This window comes from Augochlora pura, chromosome 4 (genome assembly GCF_028453695.1).
Source record: "Augochlora pura isolate Apur16 chromosome 4, APUR_v2.2.1, whole genome shotgun sequence".
Classification (NCBI taxonomy): Eukaryota; Metazoa; Arthropoda; class Insecta; order Hymenoptera; family Halictidae; genus Augochlora; species Augochlora pura.
The window spans coordinates 24578285-24599497 of NC_135775.1; the positions used below are offsets into that span (position 1 = coordinate 24578285).

The window sequence follows — 21213 nt, forward strand, 5'->3', positions numbered from 1 at the left end:
GAATATGTATCAACCAATTACCGATTACCAATTAGTGTTTTCGTACAGTTATTTTCTGGTTCGCAACTGTGTTTGCAAGCGCTATACGTAACTACAGGAGATACCAGCTGGCAATGAATGTTTACCCTACTGAACGCAGCTTCGCGTAAGTAGAGATTAGACTGATAAAAAAAAAACATTTTATGTAAGATTGTTACGAAAAATAACTTAATGCAAACATGATAAATATTACGAAATTTGGAGATATGCCGTAAATAGTAACAAATATATAATATGTTGAAGTATTCGATGTGATAGTCATAATGAGCAGGCGTGAAGAAACGAGAGGATACAGGAAAATTTATAGAAATATATCTTGATATATCTGTGTATACATATACACATTTTTAACGTCGCAGTAATAAATACAGCATTTGTCCGATGGTTTATACATATATTTCTGTCTATAGTTGATCTCGATCTCACATCGATCTCTCTTAACACGTAAAAATACTTTTTATTAAAATAGAAAAGATCAGTCATTTTTCAGTCCGTGCTTTCGGATGCACTATCGATCCACGATGTGCCGAAAGTAATCACTGTAAACAATAATTGAGTGCTTTATACAATCTTAAGGCTGGTACAGTCGGTCACAAAAGTCTATATACACTTGGTAAATTGCAACCAATAAATGTTAATAATTTAGATTACGCAGATTCCGAAAAAAATGAAGAATATTGAAAAATTAATCACATTTATTAAATAATTTATTTAAATCCCTGAAGAAATAAATTTATAAAAAATTGTCATTTTTATGGAACCCATCCAATTTTAACTAACAAAGATGCCATTCATAAAATAGATGGCACTCGTAAATGTCACCCACATTTTTGCCACTGACTGTACGCGGCATGTTTTCACCATCGACAGTGTGATGATAGTAGATAATAAATGCTCTGTGGTAATCACGTGGGATAGAATCATCCTTTGCTATCTGTTTGTATATACTTCAATAAATAATACCATAACTATGGAAATTAATATTTTTCGCTATCATATTTCCTGTAACAGACGATCTTGCGAAACGCAAACAATGCGACTCGAGTTTCTTTTATAAATACAAAGGACAACAGAAATCTAGACATTGCTGGCAGTTCGACAGTTCATTTGAGACTAGAGAACCCTTTACTTAAGTCATTTAAAGATGTACGTCTATTGTAAAATTTTGGTAGTGTATCAAAGCAGACACATTGTTATACTGTATCTAGTGGTGTGTGTATCTGTGATAACTCTACAATTCGAAATACATTAACAACACGTTGCGTGATCATAGTCTTTAATCGCGCATCGGCTTTGGTCACGTGGTCTCAGAGACTTTTCGAGATCGAATAACTTTTTTATGTTTCACCGGTTCTGTCGCGCTGTCATTGTCAGACATTGATGAATCCCTTAACGTTTTTCTACCTCGACCTACATTTTTCTCCTCATTTTCAGATCCAACAGATTCCCTATTCGACTTTCGCCTCTGACGCTGCGGAATTTGATTTTGAACTTCCATCGCCTCGCGGAGATGCTTTCGTTTCGCTTCCCAAAACATTTCTTGTCTTTGTGTTATCTCTGGATACCTATAAAGAAAAGTACATGTTACTATGTCCTATAATGCTTTGTTTTTATAATGAAGTACCTCTCTGCAAACTCCTTGGTAGGTGGAATTATTAGTCGCCATCCATTTTTAGGCTCGTGCAACGCTAAGTTTAAAAATATTTCATCGATTTCGTCAGCTGGTAATTTAACTACGGAAGAAATTGTTTTTCTATCTAGAATTTCGTGTTCCGTGAAGGATAATAACTAAAATAATAGATTTTCATGAATTTAATTGGTACAAACTGGTGTAATTTATAGAATTGTCAATACTTACAATATAGTCCCTAGCCCTACACATTAGTTCAGCAGGAATGCCATTATGCGAGGATATCGTATCCTTAGGATACAGTAGCTCACTATTTACAACCCAATTGCCTTGTACTAAAACAGCCACCTGTTGTAAATATTTTAAAATAGATGCTGTCTCTTGATCCGGCGATAAGATCGATCGTAACTGTACAAATGATATAACTTTGGCTGGAAATAATTAATTTGGATCGATAAAAATTACACTAAAAGTAATGAATATGTATCTTAAGATTGCTGACCATCTTTCAGAAGAATTCGTATTTGATCTAGTAGAGGTAATGTCCTAATATAACTAAGTGATGTTGTATTATCCGATGTTTTTGAATATGGTTCTTCTTTCACTCTTGGTGCTAATAATTCTAAGTATTGCGTTTTCGTTAAATTTAATGTATTTACAGTTTCATCTGTTGCAGAGCAGAACATCTCTAGACGTGTAAGCTGAAAAGAAACAAATGCGCATGTTACATCATACTGACAGTAATTAATGTATATTTAATAATACAATAGATTGGAGGTCATATCAACCTCTGCTTGATTACTATTTGCAGGACTATAGTTTGTATGAATCCATCTCTCTTCTAGGCTTTTCTGAGTATAATGCTGAAATGACAGCTCTTGCATTTTTTTCACAAACTCTGGTTTCTGTCTGGCAAATGTTACATTGACTTGTTTTGGACCCTCCTCCTCCTCTTCTGCTTCTATAAATTAAGAATTACATTCCTTAATTTAATTTACATTTGTATTTATATATTATGTACAGTAATTACCTTCTCCAATATTTTTTGCTTCTTCTCTAACACGTTTATCACTTTTATCAAGATAATTGAACTGTGGACGCATTTGAATCAAGCCTTTTAGTGGTGTCAAATGTAATTCTCCATCTTGGAAAACACCAACTGCATAGTTACAACAGTTTGGTAATGCACGTGAAGACTGTAAGACTGTTTTATCCATTAAATGACTATAACATAAATATTATTCATAGTGTAATTATTCTATGTAGAAGAATTCTTTCAGGTTTTATAATATTAAATACCTATCAAATGCTCTCTCCCCTTCATCTTGATCACCCTTTGCATCACCGTCTGCATTAAGAGCAATTTGTTCACTTTTACTTTGGTCATAATTAACACTATGAGTATCTATTTCTATTTCTAACAGAACCTCCTGGTTTTGTGGTTTTATTGAGGATTTTAAGAGAGTTGCATTGTCATAGCCATCTTTAGCAGGTCGAAGAGGATATTGAAAAATAAAAAGCTTATCTGCAAGTGTTTTTGAGAGGAACACTGGAATCTGAAAAAATTTCATGTATTTTATTTTTTCCTTTAAAGTAATTATATAAAAAAAATCGTGAGGTTCAGCCAAAACAATATCTTGAGGTATCTATTAATTATTAAATTACAGAATAATTAGTGTATAATTATGAGTTGGATATTTATCCGTGTATTATAGAAATAAAAATTCAAGCTTGTCTATGATCTAAATGAAAAATTTCATTAAATATAGTGAAATACCTCACAAAACAGTTCAAATACATAACCTTCAAATACCACGTTTTACGAAAGGATCAGTAACTTAAGGCTAAATGTTAAAATCAATTTACGTACCTCGTTAACCACGGGATCGTTTTCACTTTCCATGGTATTAGTGTTAGACATTTAAACAGTTTTTACTTTTGCCTTAACCCACGGAACTATTCAAGAGTATTTCGATGCAAACACTGATTTTTACACCACGTTTCTGCAGATAATAGAGATGAAACGTTGGTAGATAATATCTAGAACTACGCCATACGCTAGTTGTATACATAGCTATACATAAACATACATACAATAAATTCATTCATTTACAGGCTAAAAACGGTTTTGTATAATTATTTATTTAATTTTGAATTATAGTACATTTATGTTAGCTATTCAATGTCTAGTTTTACAATTGTTTACTCGACTTTTAAATTTACGTATTATGTACTAATATCTTCCCGACTGCATCCTTTGCTCTAAATATGAAATGGACTTAATCATTGCTACCAATACAAGCGAATGCGACGAGTTATCGCTGTCAGTTAATTGTATTGATCAGTGTATGTACATACATATTATAAATTTGTATGGTCTTGCAAGTTAATCGAATGACTAAAGCAGCTGTAATTTGATCGAAGAACGATGTGAAGCATATTTATAATTTATCATGCAAAAATTAAGGTTAATTATTGTGGTTTATGACATTTTCGTGGGCATGTGTATATGTGATAAATTACATATAGTTTAAGTACGCTTATTAATGATACATATTTAAACGGATTTGGAGAGAGGAGAAGAAATTAAAATTTGTGTAAGTGTAAATATAATATTTCTGGCATCTATCTCGTAATTAAATATCAGAATATATATACTATATTTTTATTACAGGTAGGTGAAGAGTTTTAAATAAGTTAACAAAATGACATCAATGTTTGACCAGTACGAACAAGCATCTCAACGATCAAAACAAATACATGCACCCCCGATTCGTCCAGACATTGTAAGACTTTTTATCCATAGTTAATTTTCCCCTTTATTTATGACATAATTAAAAACCTTTTCTTATATCTATAGAATTCATGTTAATTGCCTTATGCTTTATTAAATATTTTAGAGTACACCAGGATTTATTCAGATGAAGTTACAAGATGACGGACCGATTTTTATAAAGCAGAAAGTTAATTTCCAGCCAACAGATAGCATTGTACATTTAGTTGTTAATAATAATATAACTGTTATTGCTATGGCTAATAATATGCTCTTGCGTATTGATATGAAAAATCCTGATATAGAAGGTAAGCATTTTTATGATCCTTACAATACATAAAATTGATGAACTATATGAGGTAATTGTTTCAGAAATAAATATATCAAAATATGTGGTAAACATGAAAATATCAGGGATGTTTCTTGATCCTTTGGGAAATCATTTGTTGATTGCTTTAGTTCCACAGAATCCGAGTTTCAAAGATAGTACAACGCCTGAGTTATTTTATTTACATAAAAAAACTTCAAAATTGAAACAGGTACTAAACATACTGTATATAAGTATAAAATATATACTATTATATAAAAAACCTGATATTCAAAATTTATTATCTAGGCAGGCAAATTTAAAGGACACGAAATCACTGCTGTTGGATGGAATTTCCAAAAAACTTGTGAAACTACTACAGGCCCAATACTGTTAGGAACTTCTAAAGGTCTCATCTTTGAAACAGAAATTGGTTTAGATGGTGACAAAATATTTAATACAAGTTTGGAGCAATACTGGCGTCAGGTATAATAAAACATAAAATTAATTTTCAATTACATCATTATCAGTATACATTGTCAGCCCATGGTAATATAATTACTTCCCTTATACCATTATTCATTATTTCTAAAGCTTCCTACCTACCTACCTCTTTATGGTGCTAAGGAGGTAGAAGGATTGGTGAGTTAGAATCACATCTTTTGCATGAGCAAAAATTTATACCAGTATTTATAATATTTTCTTTATTGTAATTCTTCACTGTTCGCCATTGCATTGCTCAGCTTATTAATGTTGCGTTTTATCTCATGAAATCATAATATAATGTCAAATAAATACAATATTCTACAGTCAATTTCCTCTCATTTTAGGTATTTGATATAGGGGAGGCTAGTAAACCACCAATTACTGGCATTGAATTCCATAAGGTACCAAATACGGACAAGTACATGATTATTGTCACCACACTTATGCGACTTTATCAATATATTGGAGAAGTGCAGCATCCGGAAGAAAAACCTTTGTTACAACAAGTTTTTAATAAGTATTTAAATGTGCAAGGTAAATTGTGGCTGTGGTTATTTAAATTGGTATTAATAATTTGAGCAGTTATAGAAATAACACTTTTACAGAGAGTTTTAATGAAGTGATAAGTAATTTGAATTATTCAAAAATGAAATTCTATTACTCTTCAATCGGTGCTTTACCAAAGTCCTTTGGTTGGTTGACTGAAACCGGTATATGGTATGCACAGGTAAAAATAATATGATATTTCATAATTATTTTAATATTTTATAAAAAATCGTGTACTAATGTGAATGTTTTCAGATTGATCCAAATATAGATTCAAGGAATGTGTTGCAAAATCAACAAATGATAACGTGTCCCGAAACAAGTCTTATAGGAAGCAGTGCCTCGCAAACATCTACTCCACCACTTTCGTTTGTATTAACAGAGTTTCACGCGCTGTTGCTTTATCCTGATCGCGTTAAAGGCATATCACTCTTAAACCAGGAATTAATATTCGAAGATATTTACAACGATGTACGTATAATAAATAAAATATGGAATAAGTATATTTATAATGCAAGGTGTACAATTGAAATGTTTTTAACTTTCCAAGGCTCTTGGTAAACTAGTTAATATCACTAAAGATCATGTAACTCGTTCGATATGGGCTTATAGTGAACAAGCGGTATTTAAATATAAAGTTAATAAAGAAGATAGAAATGTTTGGCAGGTAATTAGATACACTTTTATTAATTCATATATATTCTGACTGGCATTAATTATATGTTTAAATTTTATATAGATATACGTCGATAAAGGTGAATTTGAGCTTGCTATACAATATTGTAAAGATAATCCAGCACACAAAGATCAAGTACTAGTCAAGCAAGCCGAAATGCTTTTCAAAAACAAAGAGTATGTTCACTTTAGAATATACAGTACATATACAATGTATATCAGTGATCAGAATCCAGCCGTAACTAAAGTTAAATGCTACTTTACAGATATGAAAAGAGTGCTCTCATCTCTGCTGAAACTCATTCATCGTTCGAAGAAATATCATTAAAGTTTCTTCAGGAAGGTCAAATAGACGCATTAAAAACATTTCTCAAAAAGGTACTGTATTTTTGATTCCACATTTCTATGTTTTAAATAAATAAAATAATCTCATTTTTATTTATAGAAACTAGAAGGATTGAAAACCCATGACAAAACACAAATAACTATGATTGTTGTGTGGGTGGTAGAATTATTTATGAATCAAATGGCGGTAATACGAAGTAGCAATAATTCATATTTAAATGATCCGCAGTACTTGGAACTTCAGAAACAATTTGATAGCTTCCTTGCCATACCAAAAGTTGAAGTATGATAGAACACAAAATTGTTTTATTAAACAAAATGTTATTTTTCTATATACGTAATTTTTATTTTAGGAGTGCATAAAAAGAAATCGCAGTACCATATATGATTTAATGACAAGTCACGGCGACAAAGAAAATCTTATCCGTTTAACTATAATGCATCGCAATTACGAGGAAGTGATACGTCAGCATTTATACAAAAACAATTACTTAGAAGCACTTGAAGTTTTAAAAAATCAAAAGAACAAGGAACTCTTTTACCAATTTTCTGGGATTCTGTTGCAAGAATTACCGCGACCTGCGGTAACTATTTTGATATTGCAAAGATACTCATTAAAGCCATCTAAGCTGCTGCCGGCCTTAGTCTCTTGTAATAGTGACGAGAAACATGTAAGATGCAATTTAGATTTTTTAAATTATTCCAATATTTTGATATAGTTTTTATACTCAGTCGATATTTGCTATTATAGGCGAAAGAAATAATCAGGTATTTAGAGTTTTGTGTATATAGATTAAGCTCTCAAGAACAGGCAATTCACAATTTTTTATTGTCGTTGTATGCTCGTTATAAAAAAGATGAAGTTATGCGATTCATCAGTTCTCAAGGTAAATTACTTATCACATTCCCTAATTACTTGAAAAGGATGTTGATCTAAATGTTTCTCGTGTTTGTAGGGCAAGATATTAATATGGTACACTATGATGCCCGCTATGCATTACGTTTGTGCCAAGAAGTTGGCTTAACTGAAGCTTGCGTACAATTGTCCGCGTTGCTTGGTCTCTGGACAACAGCAGTAGATTTAGCTTTGACAATAAGCGTCGATCTTGCTAAACAAATAGCGGCCATGCCCACGGATCATGACGATGAATTAAGGAAAAAATTATGGTTGAGAATCGGTAATTCAAAGAAATCTAAATTATGGAAGCCTTTAGCTAAATATAAATTAATTAATTCCAATTTCAGCTGAACATGTGGTTCGCGAGAAAGACGATATAAAAGCAGCAATGGAATTTTTGCAACATTGTGAAATCGTCAGAATAGAAGATATACTACCATTCTTTTCTGATTTTGTTACCATAGATCACTTCAAAACAGCTATTTGTAATTCGTTGCAGGTACATCTAATATGCTATTACCTTTTTCAATCCAACTTACAATTATTATTATAAATTTCAATTATGATTAATAGGAATATAATCAACATATTCAAGATTTGAAGGAAGAAATGGAGGAAGCAGCGAAAGCAGCCGAACTTGTTAGAAAAGACATAGAAGACATAAGGACAAGGTAGTCAAATAAAAGATAATGAAGTATTTAATGTCGCGATATTATGGAATATATTTTTTTAGCTGTTTCAGTATAAACGTAACAAAAGTGTGTGACGCTTGCGACGGTCAGTTACTATCGCGACCCTTTTATTTGTTTCACTGCGGACATGCGTTTCATAGCGATTGCCTCGTAGCTGGATTAACTCCTATGTTGTCGATGGATCAGAGAACAAAGCTAGCTGATCTTCAACGACAACTACTTATTGCACAATCTAATAGACCAGAAGATACTACATCAGTTGGTTCTGTTTCCTTATCAAGAAAAAACCGAATTAAAGCTGACATTGATGAATTAGTAGGCTCCGAATGTTTATACTGTGGAGAACTCACGTTAGAGTGAGTTATTTTAATATTTATCATTTTTGTTCGTGCAACATAAATATTTATTATCATATCTTACATTAATAAAATTGTATTGCAGGTCTTTAGATAAACCATTTATTGAAGAGGAAGACTATGAAAGAGTAATGAAAGAATGGGCATAAATAACATACACCACTTGTTTGCAAAATATTCCAAGAAACAATCAATTATTTTGTATATTATAATTATATCTCAAAATTGTTTGTTACAAACAGGATATGTACCATACCGTTTTTAACGTGATAGCTATTTATATTGTATGTATTATTGTTTGTACATGCAACAATAAAATACCGAATTAATTTAAAGCAATAGAAAATATCGACGTCACAATTTTATTCACGCATTTAATGCTTCGGATTGCATTCATCAATAATTTAGTTAATTTTCAATGAGACTTCGGCTTCCTTATTTCGTTTGCTCACTGCTTTGTTACCGTATATGTAATATCGTAATGGTTTCTTTGACCACTCCTCTCCACAGCCCTCTATACCTATGCGAGGGCACTTTACAATGTTGATTTCCATATTCACGTTGTCGTTCTCGATCCACAAACCTTTCCAAGAACACATCGAGTATTTACTATGGTTTTTATGAAGTTGAAAGGCCATACAGAGCTTTGATGGGCCATTGCATAATTCATGTGTTTTTAAATCCTTCAAAGGCTTTTTAGCCACACCCGATGTTCCCTTTGATGTACGTTGACTAGCCATGCATTCAATACCTTCTAAGGGTTCAAGAGCCCTTATCAAAACAGCACATCCCTCACCTAAAATCTTACCAGCAGACATCTATATTATAAAATGTAACACTCGAAAAATAGAAATTTGTTAGATATTATAAGCATGCTCTTCAGATTTAATATCTCTCTCAGTTACACTAGAACTTCCTAACACATAGTATCTCCACACTTTTTGGACACCATGTCCTGAATCATTGTTAGGGTTTGCTGCTACAATAGTAGTGAACTTTATATAAGGATCGTATTCTATCCACAAATTCTGAGACTTGTAAATTTTTTGCTCATTGAAACAATCTTCATCAATATCAAAAGCAGCACAAATCTTGGATGGACTGTTACAAAGCTCATGTTGTTTGATGGACTTAGCATTTGCTATTATTCTCTTTCCTTTCCCACTCTCTTCAAATTGCATGTTCCTAAGCAGTTCCATATAATCTATGCCAAGCATAGGCTCCACTGCCTTAATTTGTACATATGCTCCTGACTCTGAATATTTTTAATGTTATAACAAATGTGCTTTGTTACATAGAGGAAGTATTTATATCTCACAGATGGTGATCTTTCTTTAAAGTCAATTATAAAGAGCAATGGTAGGAGACAACCTTAAGCAACTATTTACTAGTACACAACACAATTATATATTAGAACTTATATGTTATTTACACTCACCTTGACTAGATATATTAAAACAATGATACATGCCATAAGTCATGTACACATAAATAGTTCCTGGTAACATATACATTGGCATATTACGAGGAGTAATTCTTTTCTGAAATGTATTCGAAGCTTTGTCTATCACACCCAAGTAACCCTCAGTTTCAACAATTCTACCCTTTAGAATAGTGCCATTCTCTAAACAACGAACCAGTATTTTCCCTAAATGCAAAGGTAACAAACTATGATCAATACAAACATCTAAAATGACACTAGAACAATATGGCTAACAATATGCCATATAAATCACTGGCAAACAATAGGCTTTCATTGAGTTACCTAATAAGTTTTGAGCTAACTCTTCACAAGGAGAATCATAAAATGAGAATGGAAGCCTATTGAAACATATTTCTTTTTCCCAATCAGTAGACGGCGGATCCTCTAACTGTTTTAGTTCCTCAGTCATCATTTTTAGATCTACCACAGCTCGGGGTTTGTTCTTTGGAGGAGGCATATTTGGTTTCAGTTCTTCACTGTTTTTTTTATTACCTATACAAATGAATAATGAAAATGGAAAATCAGATAGAACAAAATATTCTGCAAATTAACTTACGATCTTTTAGTCTTTTAAAGTTAAGTTTACTTTTTTGGTCGAGCTCAGGATTTGTAGAATCTTCTAAAGCAGTTTCAATTGTATGCTTGAGACTAACAACTGATTCTTTTTCACTTTTTGATACATTGTTTAATTTCTGATTCTTTAAGTTCTTAGCTTGTACTATTAAATTGTGTTCATTGTCCTAACAAAATAATGTGTATTTTATTTTCTTCATAAATATTGTTAGTTATTTTTCATTTTAGCATTGCTATGTAGAAAGATAATCCTTTAATCTTTAAATCGTTTACGAAGGAAATAAACATTTTGAAACGAACCTCTGACTTCGCTTCAATATAATTTTTAGTAGTATCATCTTTGATTTCTTCTCTCTTGGCCTTTGCCTTTGAACTAGTCCTTGATCTCTTCATTGTTGGACCACAAAACACAGATCGCTTCGCTATAGAATTGTTTAACGTTTGTCGAATACTATTTTCTAGAAAAGGCAATACAATTGGCATTGAAATATACAATGATATTGAACCAGGTTAGAGCGAATTTCATACGACACCGATTTGAATTTGAACTACAATGAAGTTGCTCATCTTAATAATTACAAATGTCAAAAATCAATGCTGCCACTACATCAGTGGTCAAGATGATCAGATAATCTTCAGCCCTGCTTTGTAACGGACAGGCAATTTGAAAATTTTAACCCGTTGAAGAGGATCGTGTTCGGAATTCTTGTATTTTGTTGTATGGTAAGATGAATGTTTGTATTTTATTATAGAAAAGAGTTTTATTTATAGTAAATGGGTTAATACGTACGATGTTTTAGTATTCCACGATTGCCGAAGCTTCTCAAGCTGTATTTCACGACCAACATCTACGACTTCGGAAAAAAAGTCAGGTTGGAAATAAATTTTACATTCACTCTGCTAATTCGTGTACAAATAGTTAATTGAATTGTTATGTACTAATGTTTTAATAGTAGGAAGATGTTTCGATACCAATCTTGATTGCGTTTCGCTGTGACAAATGCTGTTTCATATGTGAGCTGTATCATAGATATCGTTGCTCGCTTTTCATATTTTAGTTCTATTGCATTTGTTACAATAATGCGATATTTAAGATACTACTGATGAATACGTTTAATCTAATTAAGTTTTAGATATATGTATATTTTATATTTACGACAAGACAGCGGTAAATTGAAATTTTAAATTTATAACGGTTTTTGATCGTTACGTTTTTTAAAAGACTACGTTGGTCAATAACTATGATGTTTTTATTTTAGCCGAATGTGTGGGGTAAAATTCACAGGTTCAATAACGTGTGAATTCTTTAGATAGACTTTCTTTAAAATATTAATAATAAAATAATGTAACTGTGAAGAAATATAACAGATGTTAGGCACGACTGCATTCAACAAAATGGCGGAACACCGCAAGGCGGTAAGTCACGCAACCGCAAATTACCATTCGATTTGTTACAACGAATCTATGGTTTTTCAATGATTATTCAGGTAAAGTATTAATTGCAGAAAATTTAAGAATACTTTCTTCATCTAAAATAAGAAAATAATTGATTTATTGCTTATACTTTCTTCAGATTGAAAAATCGACTTATCTTAATGGAGACGTTCTTTCTAGAAAAGAATCGATGGAAGTAAACGATTATATAGGTAGATAAGGCACTTTGCCCGTACCGGGAAAAATCTTTATCTAATTTACTACATCAATGGAGAAACACGAATAACAAGCTGTTTACTCGGATTGTTATCGTGCTATCGCTAGCTGAGTATTTTATAGGTTTACCAGACGTGCAAAGAGTGACCTTGCTGATAGATAAAAGACGAACAAAAATTGATAGAGGTCGGGTAAGGGCTCTTAGATCAGTGTACTTCATGAAATATGAAAAGAATTCTAAAAATTGATGAGACTTGTTGTTTTAATGAGCTACTTATGTTTGATTACTATAACTAGTGAAGGCAAATTTATTTGATAGCCACTCGGATTTTATTGGTCCTAAAGAACCAATAATAATCATGATATATAATTTAACATCATTAAAGGGGCTTTAGAGCTCATGCTCATTACAAGTCCAGCAATGATTAACTTTGAAGTCGCATAATGTTCTTTTACATAAAGATCGATCCTTCATAGGCGTTCAATTTTCGTCCTGCATCAGTAAACAATTTAAATTATTCATTCAATTATGAGTCTCTCGTTTTCAATGAACGAATTAAATTAACAAACCTGTTATTCTACTTCATTTAAGAGAAGTAAATTATGAAATAAAGTGTAAGAATTTTATTTTCGAGAATGCATTTTCGACTATCTTGAAAATTGGTTTCCGACATGGGCTATATATCATAATAGTTTCTCTACCATTGTAATTCTCTACTTTTGTTGCATTTGTCGCATGAGAGTGAAGTAAGAAGCTGCTGTGTTGAACACCTGAAAATAACTATTTGTTCTAAGTATCTTCTCCTAAAAAATACGCTTATGCTTAGGAATATCTTAGACATAGAGAAAGCCATAATACTAAAATAAGTTGATTAAACTTGTTATAGGGAACTTATACTCACGCTGGTCAACGTATGAATAGATATCGCTTGGAATGTTAGCGCGTTGATGCTGCACTGTTGCTGCGCCCTAACAATTATAAAGCAAAGCTGTCTTCGATAATTTGGCGGTAAATTGTACCACGGCAGGTTCAGATAAATCACATGCGCTACTTGCTGGCTTTCTTGGATAAGAATTTCGCCCGGCCAGCACCATAATACGAGCTGTATGCCCATAGATGTTAAGTAAGATATAAATTTCAAGAGGTCGGTGCTGGTGCCGTTGTCGAGGACAGCGAAACCGCTCAGACAAATCTCGACGCCGCTCGTTAGAATTTGCACGAAAATGATGGGAGCCAATAAATTGTTCACCTCGTTCACAACACTGGACAGACACCATACAACAGTTTTATAGATAGAAGAAAATAGAATGGTGAGAAACGAGGAAAACTATTGGCGTACTTTATTATACGCTGATGATGTTGGACGCATTTCAGTAAATCGACCTCGAATTGCGGCAGGTAGTTACCGTCGCCAGAAACGCAACATATTTTGTTGATCCATATGTTGATCAATTTAAATTGACCGCACACGTGCAGAATGATCGTCATGAATGTGGCGTCCAGGCCGGAAATGCCGGCGCAACAAATCAGGGACGCGATGAATTGGCAAATAAATGCGATCTCGAATTTCGGGGACTCCGTTATGTCTGTTCCGTACCTAATCGCGATTCAACAAAACCGTGTTACATTTATGGATCCCGTTTTCATTGAATTGCTAACTATAGCCATGGAGTTGCAGGATTATTTGTTGTTCTAGTAATAATGTTTCTAGGCAAATTAGTCATTTACCAAACTTCGAACGGTAAATGTCGATTATCGTTGGAAGCGTCGCTGACGTTGTTATTAATGGTGAAGTAATCAAATGCCGCGGCCGTGGCGAAAGTAATCACGTTACACATGCAGGACGAGTAAAAGATTATAGTCAGGATCCTCGCCCAGTTAGCCAGTTGCTCGCAGGGTTGCCGTTCCTTAGGATCATCAGAAGAGTCCCATAACTTTCTTAGCTCATAGTAGAGTTGATAGGTTCTTTTTCTTCTCGCTAGTAGGTATATCATCTTGAATAATAATTGTCCAACCGATGTTAGAACGCATCCTACTCCTAGTTTGAAATAGAGCATGATCAAAATAAAATTTTTCCTGGCGGTATAGTAATTAATTAATTGTCTGATATTGTAGATAATTTATGGTGGAAACGAATTAGACAATTATCTATTTACTCGTTTTTACAGGAAGAAAATGCCTTTATGAATAGAAATTAGAAGCCAGTCTGCAAAGATAGTCTACAGAAAACACAAATTGAAATGAGAAAGGATAATGGAACGGTGATTTTCCGGAATAATTATCAGTGAGTTTAGAAAAGGATGTTAGCTGCACAAATCGTGGAGATCAGCAGGGTCAGAACGATTTCTATAATTTCAATGCGATTGATTACCTGCTAGAACCTTCAAATCGCCCCAGTTCACCGCTATCGCCAGAATTTCCGGCACGAAAACACTACTGACCGCCGTTAACGCGAACAGCAAACGGAAGTAAGCAAACAGTTTACTGAACGTCGAACTGTTCTCTTCGATAGGCCACATTCCGGCCATCCCGCAGAAAATCTTGTTCGGCAGTATGTAGTAATCGATCGAGGACTTGGGTGATTCTTTCATCTTCTATGTCCACGCGAATGTTGCGTGTCCGATCGCCCAACTCTTTATTTCTTTTTCTTGAAGTACCGGCAACCGAGTCTCCCCCGAACAGAGAATTCTTTATAACCGCGACTATTATCAGGATGGACGCAAAATCATAGGTCTAGCTCGCTGTCTCTTTGAGAGCGTTGTACAATATTAACAACGTTTTCGCCGCACCTGTTCGCCTCTTACTTTATCTCCGCACAGTTTGAGGGATGGTTAGGGTTGTAAATAGCCGACATTAATAATTACCGAACCAGGATTAGAGATGGTCGTGCAACCATGAAATTTTAACTGGTTTACTTCACCGGGGAAACAACGGGACCCCACCAGAGGGGACCCGCAAGAAAGAATTGCTCTTCATTTTGATTTTCTCTGTGCACACTGCTTTCTTCTCATGGAGCACGTGATACAATAAACGCTGACAGTTTTTATCATCTTTATTCAGTTCATAAATATTTGTCAAGCGACTTATATTCGATTTCGACGTTTGTTCTTCGAGTGAACAGGACTCTTTGACGACAATCTTGAAGACGAGAATGAATACTTTGTACGAACTCTTAATGGGATCGATAGAGATAAGTTACACCGCTTCGAATAGCTTTCAGTATTCGCGTTAATACTGTTTAGTCAGTTTCACTTCAAAGTCCGCGAAGTGTAACTAGATGGAGGATACAAATGACCGGACGTTTTTCTACTTTTTAGTGGCCCGTTGTATTTCCATCAGGCTTTTGCCAGTGGTTTCCGGCAACAAGTAATAGACATACGGCGGCAAGAACAGCATGCCGAAACTATAAGTCCAGAAGACGAACTTATCGCCGACTATGTCCAAATATGGCTGATAGGTTCTCGCACTCGCGAAGGACAGGACAGCGTTGCTGGAGCTAACGAACATGCAGCCTATATTCTTTAACTTCGCTTGGAAAACTTCGCCCATGACAGTGCTGGGGACCGGTTGTAGACCGGCGGAGACAGAAATGTTGTATATTAGTAAGGCAGTGATGGGTAGCCAGGTGAAGCTACCGCCATCGTATCCTAGAGAGAGCAGATGGAAGTGAAGGCCTAGCAGCGCTAAGGCGACGGATGATCCAAGACCAGTGACAATTAGAAGACATCTTCTCCCGATTCTGTCGACCAACATAGCAGCTGTGGAACCAGCCACGATCATGGCAATCCCAAAAATAGTGACCGCTAAGCTAGGCTTCATGTTGATCTGGCTCTTTGTCACGATGATCTCAGCGTACGTGAGTATAGGGTTGTATCCACTGACGTAGGTGAAACCGTAGAGTCCCAGGACCAGGAAAACCTTCTTCAGGTTGTCTGAAATCAATTGATGAAGTCTAGGCTAACTTCTTTACGAGTAGGAAAGGTTGAAATTAATTTTCCCTCGCAAAATTGCCTTCATAAATCTTCTGGAGTACAGGAGAATATTCAGCTCAAGTTATATCTTGAAGATCTAGTTCAAGGAAGAATATTTTCAGCATAGAAGCTGTTCGTCAGCGGTATATCGTTTCCTAATATTTGAGCCACGGGGAGAACAATTTGGCGAGAGTTTAAGCAAAGAAATCGCGGGTACTTGGCAGGAGGAACTCCTTCAAGTTGAGGAAAATATTAGTCTGGGCCCCTTCGACGAATTCCTGGAGCTCTCGCATCTCCGGTTTGACGTCAGCTTCTCGCCTGAACCACTTCAAGGCTGCCTCGGCCTTGTCGAGATCTCCGTGCAAGACGTAATGGTACGGTGATTCCGGTATCAGGCTGAAGAATATCATGAAGAGGATATTCGGGATGAGGCTCACGTAGCAGAACATCTCCATGGGCAGATAAGGACCCATCGCGTTACCTATGACCATGCCTATCGAGGATGCGTTCACATTCATGGATATCTGAAAAACGTGACCATAGGTACCGTTTTATCGGACAGCAGATCCGATTGGAAATCTCCGCGTTCGTCGAAAAAATTAGAGTCGGACGCAATTGGTTTCGCCTCTGCTGCATCTTTTTGTCTTGACCGGAGACAAAAGTACTTAACTAGGTACCTTATGCATTTTTTTATCGATATAATGTACTTGAGAAAATCTTTTGAGTTAAGATAATTATTATTTTTATAGTTTTAGTGGTAGTAATATGGGTTTGAATGGAATGGAGGTGTAAATCTGCTGACTAGTTAAGGATTGATAGAAAGCAGTGTGCTAAAGAGATACGATATTTGATTAAAAATTTACCAGCGATCCCCGGATCTTGGGGTCAGCGATCTCGCCCAGATACAACGAGAGAGTACTCCATAGCATTCCTGTCGCAATTCCTGAGCAGAGTCTGGAGGCGTAGAGCCATGTGACCGATGTGGCACAAATACACAGCACCCAGCTCATGGCCATCGGAACGCCACTGACCAGAAGCACCTTCTTCCTTCCAATATAGTCTAAAGATGACGGTGTGATATGTTAAACTTACAGTTTCCTGAGAACAAGATCACCACAACTCAGTACCGATGATTTTAATCTTGACAATGATCGCGTTTCAGAACCCAAACCCGAATGCTTGCCGGTTCTATTTTCTACGTACCGCAATTTCATATATAGCTTTGCTACGAGTGCTGAGTCGTGGCTGCCTTGTTCTTATGATCTCACGACTAACAATGTTGTTCACCATTGTTTGTCTTGCTTGGCCGGCTGATCGCGTGCTGTAAGAAAGGATCAATAGGATCAACTAAGTACGAATTCAATTTATTGATCAGCGAGTTTATCTATCGTTATGTGTTAGGCGAGCTGGAAATTCCTAAAGGAAAATACTGTAGGAAATCCTATAGGTGTTTTTAGTCGGCGAATATGCTTAATTATTCTATTAGAATTACTAGTATCAGAAAGTCGGTCATATTTGTTAGTTTTTGGAAAATGAAAGAAACAAGTTGAAAGGTCGCAGCTTAGGTAAACATACAAACAATTGTTGCACGTTGTTAATATTTACAAAAGCGTCGGGATCACAGAAAAGTAATTTGCCTTTTGATTGGAAGCCGGGATTTATATTCGAACGGACACGTTTGGGTAGTTTTTCAAGTTCACGCGATTCCCCGGGACATCTTCGGGCGGGAGTGAGTTAATAGGGGTTGGCTAGACGAATTTTCTTCCGGACAGCGAAGAATCGACCTTACCTTGACACAGTGCGCTGAGCAAAGCGCCGGCGAGCCGGCCAAGATTTGAAAGGGAGGCTACCCAGGACGCTTCGGTATCTGTCAGTCTCAAAGGCACGCTCGCTTCCGTTGATGTCAGTTGAGCCAAGTACGGCGATACCCAGCCATTCGCGAGACCACTTCCGATAACAGCTAAGCTGACTGTCACAAACGGCCATGAAACAGTTGTGTCAACAGATGCGAGAGTAATTTCATTAGCTCATTCATAGACATAGGTCTACAAGGGTCCCCAGCGCACGGGCGGACGGAACATCTTGATGCACTGGCCGAATGCATATTCTACCCCCTAAACAGCTCTAACCTTAACAACAATTAGACGCAAAGATTTATACGCAAAGTGTTTAATCAACTGTTCTGCAATAAAAGAGAGAAAAGTAAATGCAGAAGAACTGTATAAAAATGTATAAAATCCGACAGTGGATGTTTAGAAAAGATATTAGAAAATGTATTAATATTTAATACTTTCTTTAAACAAATCATCAAGGCTTTAACTCTTGATTTTCGGCATACATCAAGATATTCTCGTTTTGCCACGAATGTACAGAATTTTGTGGACCAGCGCGTTAACAATATAGAATCGATAGCTGCAGCCAGAGCTGGCATTTACTTACGAGCGAATGCGGCCAGCCACTGTGTCCAGATCGTGATCTTTTTGGCCTTATCATCTTCCGGATCCTTGGTGGCCATTTGTGTCTCCTATTTTTGTGGGACCCGCGAGATGTGCAAGATGTGATGCACCTTCTATCTTGGCCGGTTACAGTTGCCTGCACTGACTCATGTGGCCCGCGAAACTTATACCCGGAAGATACGGTTCGGGATCGGAAAATTTGCGATCCGATAAGATCTTTGATGTATTTATGTTCTCGTCGAGCGCACGGCAGTTTGATTGCATGGCTGGTGCCGTGAAAAATGCATTATCATTAAGATTCAACGCCGGTCTGATTTTTCTTATCTTCATCTAACGAGACGGCATAAATTATTTAAAGACGATGCGTGACGATGTAAATACCGCGAGTGAGTCATATGTCATCGTTTCGCATCGTTATCGCCTAACCACGGCGAAAACAGCAAACTAGGCGCTATTGTTTTTCGCCGAGGTATTTATAGGTGTTATACTGGAGATTGACATTGAGATCCGGGCTGCTGTAAATCAGTCGTCCAATTGGGACTGGAATCTTCTCTAGAATGCGCGCATCGGCGACAATAACAGTTTTTCCGCAATATAGAAAAATCAATCGGAAAGTGATCGAAATTTAGCCAATCCTTTTCTCCGTTCACTCAATAATTTTATACCGTATAAACAGAGATTTCCTCGTTCCAGAGTACAAATCCACGAGGATGAAGAAGGATCGGCCCCCATTGAGGAAAACATCAGTGCCAGATCCTCTGACCACGTTTGCGCAGAAAATTTGTGCTGACAACAAGTAAGTTAATGCGATTCTGTGATTTATGTGTGCAGATAATGATTCTGTTAGCCTCCGAATAGTAGATTTTCTTTATTCACTATTATCGTGGAAAACAAAATTTAACGTAAAACATTATATTATAAATATTTGTAACGTCGCATCGTAAAACGTTGCCGCCAGCAAACAGAGCGCGAAAGAGATATTAATGTCACAACTGTCGCCGCCTCGATGTCAGACAGACTTCTTGCCTGAAACTGTAAATTTGGGTAAATGTGATGCACTGGATCATGAGAAAACGAAAGAGCTTCGAGACTCCTGTGACGCTGTTCAAGACAATCTAGCGTTAAGTAGCATACCCTGTAAGTTGTGCCACGTCGATTAAATATTTGGCGTGTTCCATTTCCGATAGAAGTTTGCTAAATGAAATATAAGGCAGATTTATATTATTCAATGCTAAACGAGCCTTTTATATATTATAAAACAGTAGAAGGTGAACTGAAAGGTGAAGAAGATACGGTGACAGAGGAAGAAAAAGAGACGAAATGTTTTGGTTGCTTAATGGATGATCTCGAATTGTCCTACGACGGTGAATGGTTGAAGAATCACTTGAAAGCACCTTTGAGAATGGCAATGAAAGAAATAGTAGCAAAGAAGCCAGACGATCCGGTCAATTATCTCGGATTTTGGTTGTTAAATTATAGAAAACATATCGAGAAGAATCAATGGCAATTAAAAGCGGATCGTGAGCTTCAATATTATCGATCCTTGGTTTGCGAGCCAGTATGTATCGTCAGCGACTCTTTATTTATCTCAAACTGATGGTATGAATTGAAAAAGGTTAAATATACCAGCAAAGATAAGTCAAAAATGTAAAGCAACGATAATGAGTAGAAAAACAGTATATAATGGTCAGACCACGTAACATTGCCAAGTCTAAATTAAAATTTCATTCTAAATTTTCTATTTATGCTCTAGCGTCAGTTTGAAGAAATAATATTTAATAAGAGATACTTTCATGATTATAGATATAGCACAAGTAGTTTAAAATAATGTTTCAGGAAGTTGAAGAACTGGTTTCGGAGAAAGGGGAAGAAGAAGAATTAGAACGGGACTGGAATTTTAAGTACTATGAATCTACGCACAAGCCGGCGTAAATTAATTATTATATTACAGTATGTCCAGTCACTATATTACTTCTTTACAATGCTGTATTAAAAGTACTACAAAAAGAACACCCCTTTTTCTAGAAACAATAATCATGATAAATAAACAGGAAAGAAACAAGAAAGCAACAAAGAAAACATATATCAGAGATAATATTTAAATATCAAGAATGAGATCCCGAAGAAAATTCAAAAGGTTGCTCTTTAGAACGTCTTTATATTTTATCTCAAGAATATATTTCTAAGCACTGATCAATAAAACAGAGAATGATCATAAGTATCGTCAATCTTAAATGAAAATAGTCCACCGTCTGGGTATTAAAAGATATGACTTTTCTGACCGACATTGCAGAAGTCTCTGTAAAAACGCTATTCAACAAATATTCAATTT

At 35.4% G+C, this 21213-nt stretch overlaps 6 protein-coding genes across 12 annotated transcripts; 2 read left to right on the forward strand and 4 right to left on the reverse strand.

Annotated features, from left to right (window-relative positions):
• Positions 1–417: 417 nt before the first annotated feature.
• On the reverse strand, positions 418–3670 carry Polr3e (RNA polymerase III subunit E). 2 transcript variants are annotated; one of them, XM_078178132.1, is made up of 8 exons: positions 3540–3670; positions 2969–3225; positions 2700–2893; positions 2458–2624; positions 2172–2370; positions 1898–2100; positions 1664–1827; positions 418–1604 (listed from the first exon to the last, which is right to left on the reverse strand). In XM_078178132.1, the coding sequence occupies exons 1-8, from the start codon at positions 3588–3590 to the stop codon at positions 1337–1339; spliced, it is 1503 nt and encodes a 500-aa protein (XP_078034258.1). In that variant the 5' UTR covers positions 3591–3670; the 3' UTR covers positions 418–1336. The 2 variants fall into 2 exon arrangements, with proteins under 2 accessions (XP_078034258.1, XP_078034257.1); XM_078178131.1 differs by having other exon boundaries at positions 2458–2630.
• Positions 3671–3790: 120 nt separating this feature from the next.
• On the forward strand, positions 3791–8972 carry Dor (vacuolar protein sorting-associated protein 18 dor). Its single transcript, XM_078177873.1, has 19 exons — positions 3791–4266; positions 4344–4455; positions 4570–4750; positions 4815–4981; positions 5059–5235; positions 5580–5769; positions 5841–5962; positions 6037–6252; positions 6332–6448; positions 6521–6633; positions 6723–6834; positions 6902–7084; positions 7155–7472; positions 7553–7688; positions 7758–7979; positions 8047–8198; positions 8273–8370; positions 8433–8747; positions 8833–8972. The coding sequence occupies exons 2-19, from the start codon at positions 4375–4377 to the stop codon at positions 8894–8896; spliced, it is 2964 nt and encodes a 987-aa protein (XP_078033999.1). The 5' UTR covers positions 3791–4266; positions 4344–4374; the 3' UTR covers positions 8897–8972.
• LOC144468426 (putative 3-methyladenine DNA glycosylase) lies at positions 8925–11739 on the reverse strand. Of its 4 annotated transcripts, none has more exons than XM_078177880.1 (6): positions 11594–11739; positions 11104–11261; positions 10787–10970; positions 10513–10722; positions 10186–10395; positions 8925–9543 (listed from the first exon to the last, which is right to left on the reverse strand). In XM_078177880.1, exons 1-6 carry the CDS (start codon positions 11649–11651, stop codon positions 9152–9154), a joined length of 1212 nt encoding a protein of 403 aa, XP_078034006.1. In that variant the 5' UTR covers positions 11652–11739; the 3' UTR covers positions 8925–9151. The 4 variants fall into 4 exon arrangements, with proteins under 4 accessions (XP_078034006.1, XP_078034008.1, XP_078034007.1 ...); XM_078177881.1 differs by having other exon boundaries at positions 9480–10002; positions 10817–10970; XM_078177878.1 differs by having other exon boundaries at positions 9480–10002.
• A 190-nt stretch (positions 11740–11929) lies between these two features.
• LOC144468425 (odorant receptor 82a) lies at positions 11930–15168 on the reverse strand. Of its 2 annotated transcripts, XM_078177876.1 has the most exons (6): positions 14826–15168; positions 14183–14492; positions 13794–14051; positions 13356–13716; positions 13024–13234; positions 11930–12946 (listed from the first exon to the last, which is right to left on the reverse strand). In XM_078177876.1, exons 1-5 carry the CDS (start codon positions 15043–15045, stop codon positions 13055–13057), a joined length of 1329 nt encoding a protein of 442 aa, XP_078034002.1. In that variant the 5' UTR covers positions 15046–15168; the 3' UTR covers positions 11930–12946; positions 13024–13054. The 2 variants fall into 2 exon arrangements, with proteins under 2 accessions (XP_078034002.1, XP_078034003.1); XM_078177877.1 differs by lacking the exon at positions 11930–12946 and having other exon boundaries at positions 13034–13224.
• A 271-nt stretch (positions 15169–15439) lies between these two features.
• On the reverse strand, positions 15440–19012 carry LOC144468424 (facilitated trehalose transporter Tret1). Its single transcript, XM_078177875.1, has 5 exons — positions 18865–19012; positions 18215–18394; positions 17289–17485; positions 16643–16949; positions 15440–16386 (listed from the first exon to the last, which is right to left on the reverse strand). The coding sequence occupies exons 1-5, from the start codon at positions 18938–18940 to the stop codon at positions 15761–15763; spliced, it is 1386 nt and encodes a 461-aa protein (XP_078034001.1). The 5' UTR covers positions 18941–19012; the 3' UTR covers positions 15440–15760.
• LOC144468427 (uncharacterized) lies at positions 15776–21024 on the forward strand. Of its 2 annotated transcripts, none has more exons than XM_078177883.1 (8): positions 15776–16310; positions 16548–17098; positions 17175–17497; positions 19575–19677; positions 19840–20018; positions 20144–20439; positions 20718–20831; positions 20907–21024. In XM_078177883.1, the coding sequence occupies exons 4-7, from the start codon at positions 19592–19594 to the stop codon at positions 20811–20813; spliced, it is 657 nt and encodes a 218-aa protein (XP_078034009.1). In that variant the 5' UTR covers positions 15776–16310; positions 16548–17098; positions 17175–17497; positions 19575–19591; the 3' UTR covers positions 20814–20831; positions 20907–21024. The 2 variants fall into 2 exon arrangements, with proteins under 2 accessions (XP_078034009.1, XP_078034010.1); XM_078177884.1 differs by having other exon boundaries at positions 17181–17497.
• The last annotated feature ends 189 nt before the right edge of the window (positions 21025–21213 follow it).

What these genes read in the sequence shown, in the direction of transcription:
- Polr3e (XM_078178131.1), bottom strand. Translation starts at nt 3,590, where the DNA reads ATGTCTAACACTAATACCATGGAAAGTGAAAACGATCCCGTGGTTAAC. An exon ending in ACGATCCCGTGGTTAACGAG is followed by an intron (nt 3,226 to 3,539) that starts GTACGTAAATTG and finishes AAATTTTTTCAG; the next exon opens with ATTCCAGTGTTCCTCTCAAA. An exon ending in GTAGGGCTAGGGACTATATT is followed by an intron (nt 1,828 to 1,897) that starts GTAAGTATTGAC and finishes CTATTATTTTAG; the next exon opens with TTATTATCCTTCACGGAACA.
- Dor (XM_078177873.1), top strand. Translation starts at nt 4,375, where the DNA reads ATGACATCAATGTTTGACCAGTACGAACAAGCATCTCAACGATCAAAA. An exon ending in TAAGTATTTAAATGTGCAAG is followed by an intron (nt 5,770 to 5,840) that starts GTAAATTGTGGC and finishes ACACTTTTACAG; the next exon opens with AGAGTTTTAATGAAGTGATA. An exon ending in GCGATTCATCAGTTCTCAAG is followed by an intron (nt 7,689 to 7,757) that starts GTAAATTACTTA and finishes TCGTGTTTGTAG; the next exon opens with GGCAAGATATTAATATGGTA.
- LOC144468426 (XM_078177878.1), bottom strand. Translation starts at nt 11,651, where the DNA reads ATGTTGGTCGTGAAATACAGCTTGAGAAGCTTCGGCAATCGTGGAATA. An exon ending in TCGTGGAATACTAAAACATC is followed by an intron (nt 11,262 to 11,593) that starts GTACGTATTAAC and finishes TGCCTTTTCTAG; the next exon opens with AAAATAGTATTCGACAAACG. An exon ending in ATATTGAAGCGAAGTCAGAG is followed by an intron (nt 10,971 to 11,103) that starts GTTCGTTTCAAA and finishes TTATTTTGTTAG; the next exon opens with GACAATGAACACAATTTAAT.
- LOC144468425 (XM_078177876.1), bottom strand. Translation starts at nt 15,045, where the DNA reads ATGAAAGAATCACCCAAGTCCTCGATCGATTACTACATACTGCCGAAC. An exon ending in CATTTACCGTTCGAAGTTTG is followed by an intron (nt 14,052 to 14,182) that starts GTAAATGACTAA and finishes AATCGCGATTAG; the next exon opens with GTACGGAACAGACATAACGG. An exon ending in CATCATCAGCGTATAATAAA is followed by an intron (nt 13,717 to 13,793) that starts GTACGCCAATAG and finishes GTGTCTGTCCAG; the next exon opens with TGTTGTGAACGAGGTGAACA.
- LOC144468424 (XM_078177875.1), bottom strand. Translation starts at nt 18,940, where the DNA reads ATGGCCACCAAGGATCCGGAAGATGATAAGGCCAAAAAGATCACGATC. An exon ending in GTGGCTGGCCGCATTCGCTC is followed by an intron (nt 18,395 to 18,864) that starts GTAAGTAAATGC and finishes CGTTTGTGACAG; the next exon opens with TCAGCTTAGCTGTTATCGGA. An exon ending in GAAGGAGTTCCTCCTGCCAA is followed by an intron (nt 16,387 to 16,642) that starts GTACCCGCGATT and finishes AATTGATTTCAG; the next exon opens with ACAACCTGAAGAAGGTTTTC.
- LOC144468427 (XM_078177883.1), top strand. Translation starts at nt 19,592, where the DNA reads ATGAAGAAGGATCGGCCCCCATTGAGGAAAACATCAGTGCCAGATCCT. An exon ending in AGCGTTAAGTAGCATACCCT is followed by an intron (nt 20,019 to 20,143) that starts GTAAGTTGTGCC and finishes ATTATAAAACAG; the next exon opens with TAGAAGGTGAACTGAAAGGT. An exon ending in GATCCTTGGTTTGCGAGCCA is followed by an intron (nt 20,440 to 20,717) that starts GTATGTATCGTC and finishes ATAATGTTTCAG; the next exon opens with GAAGTTGAAGAACTGGTTTC.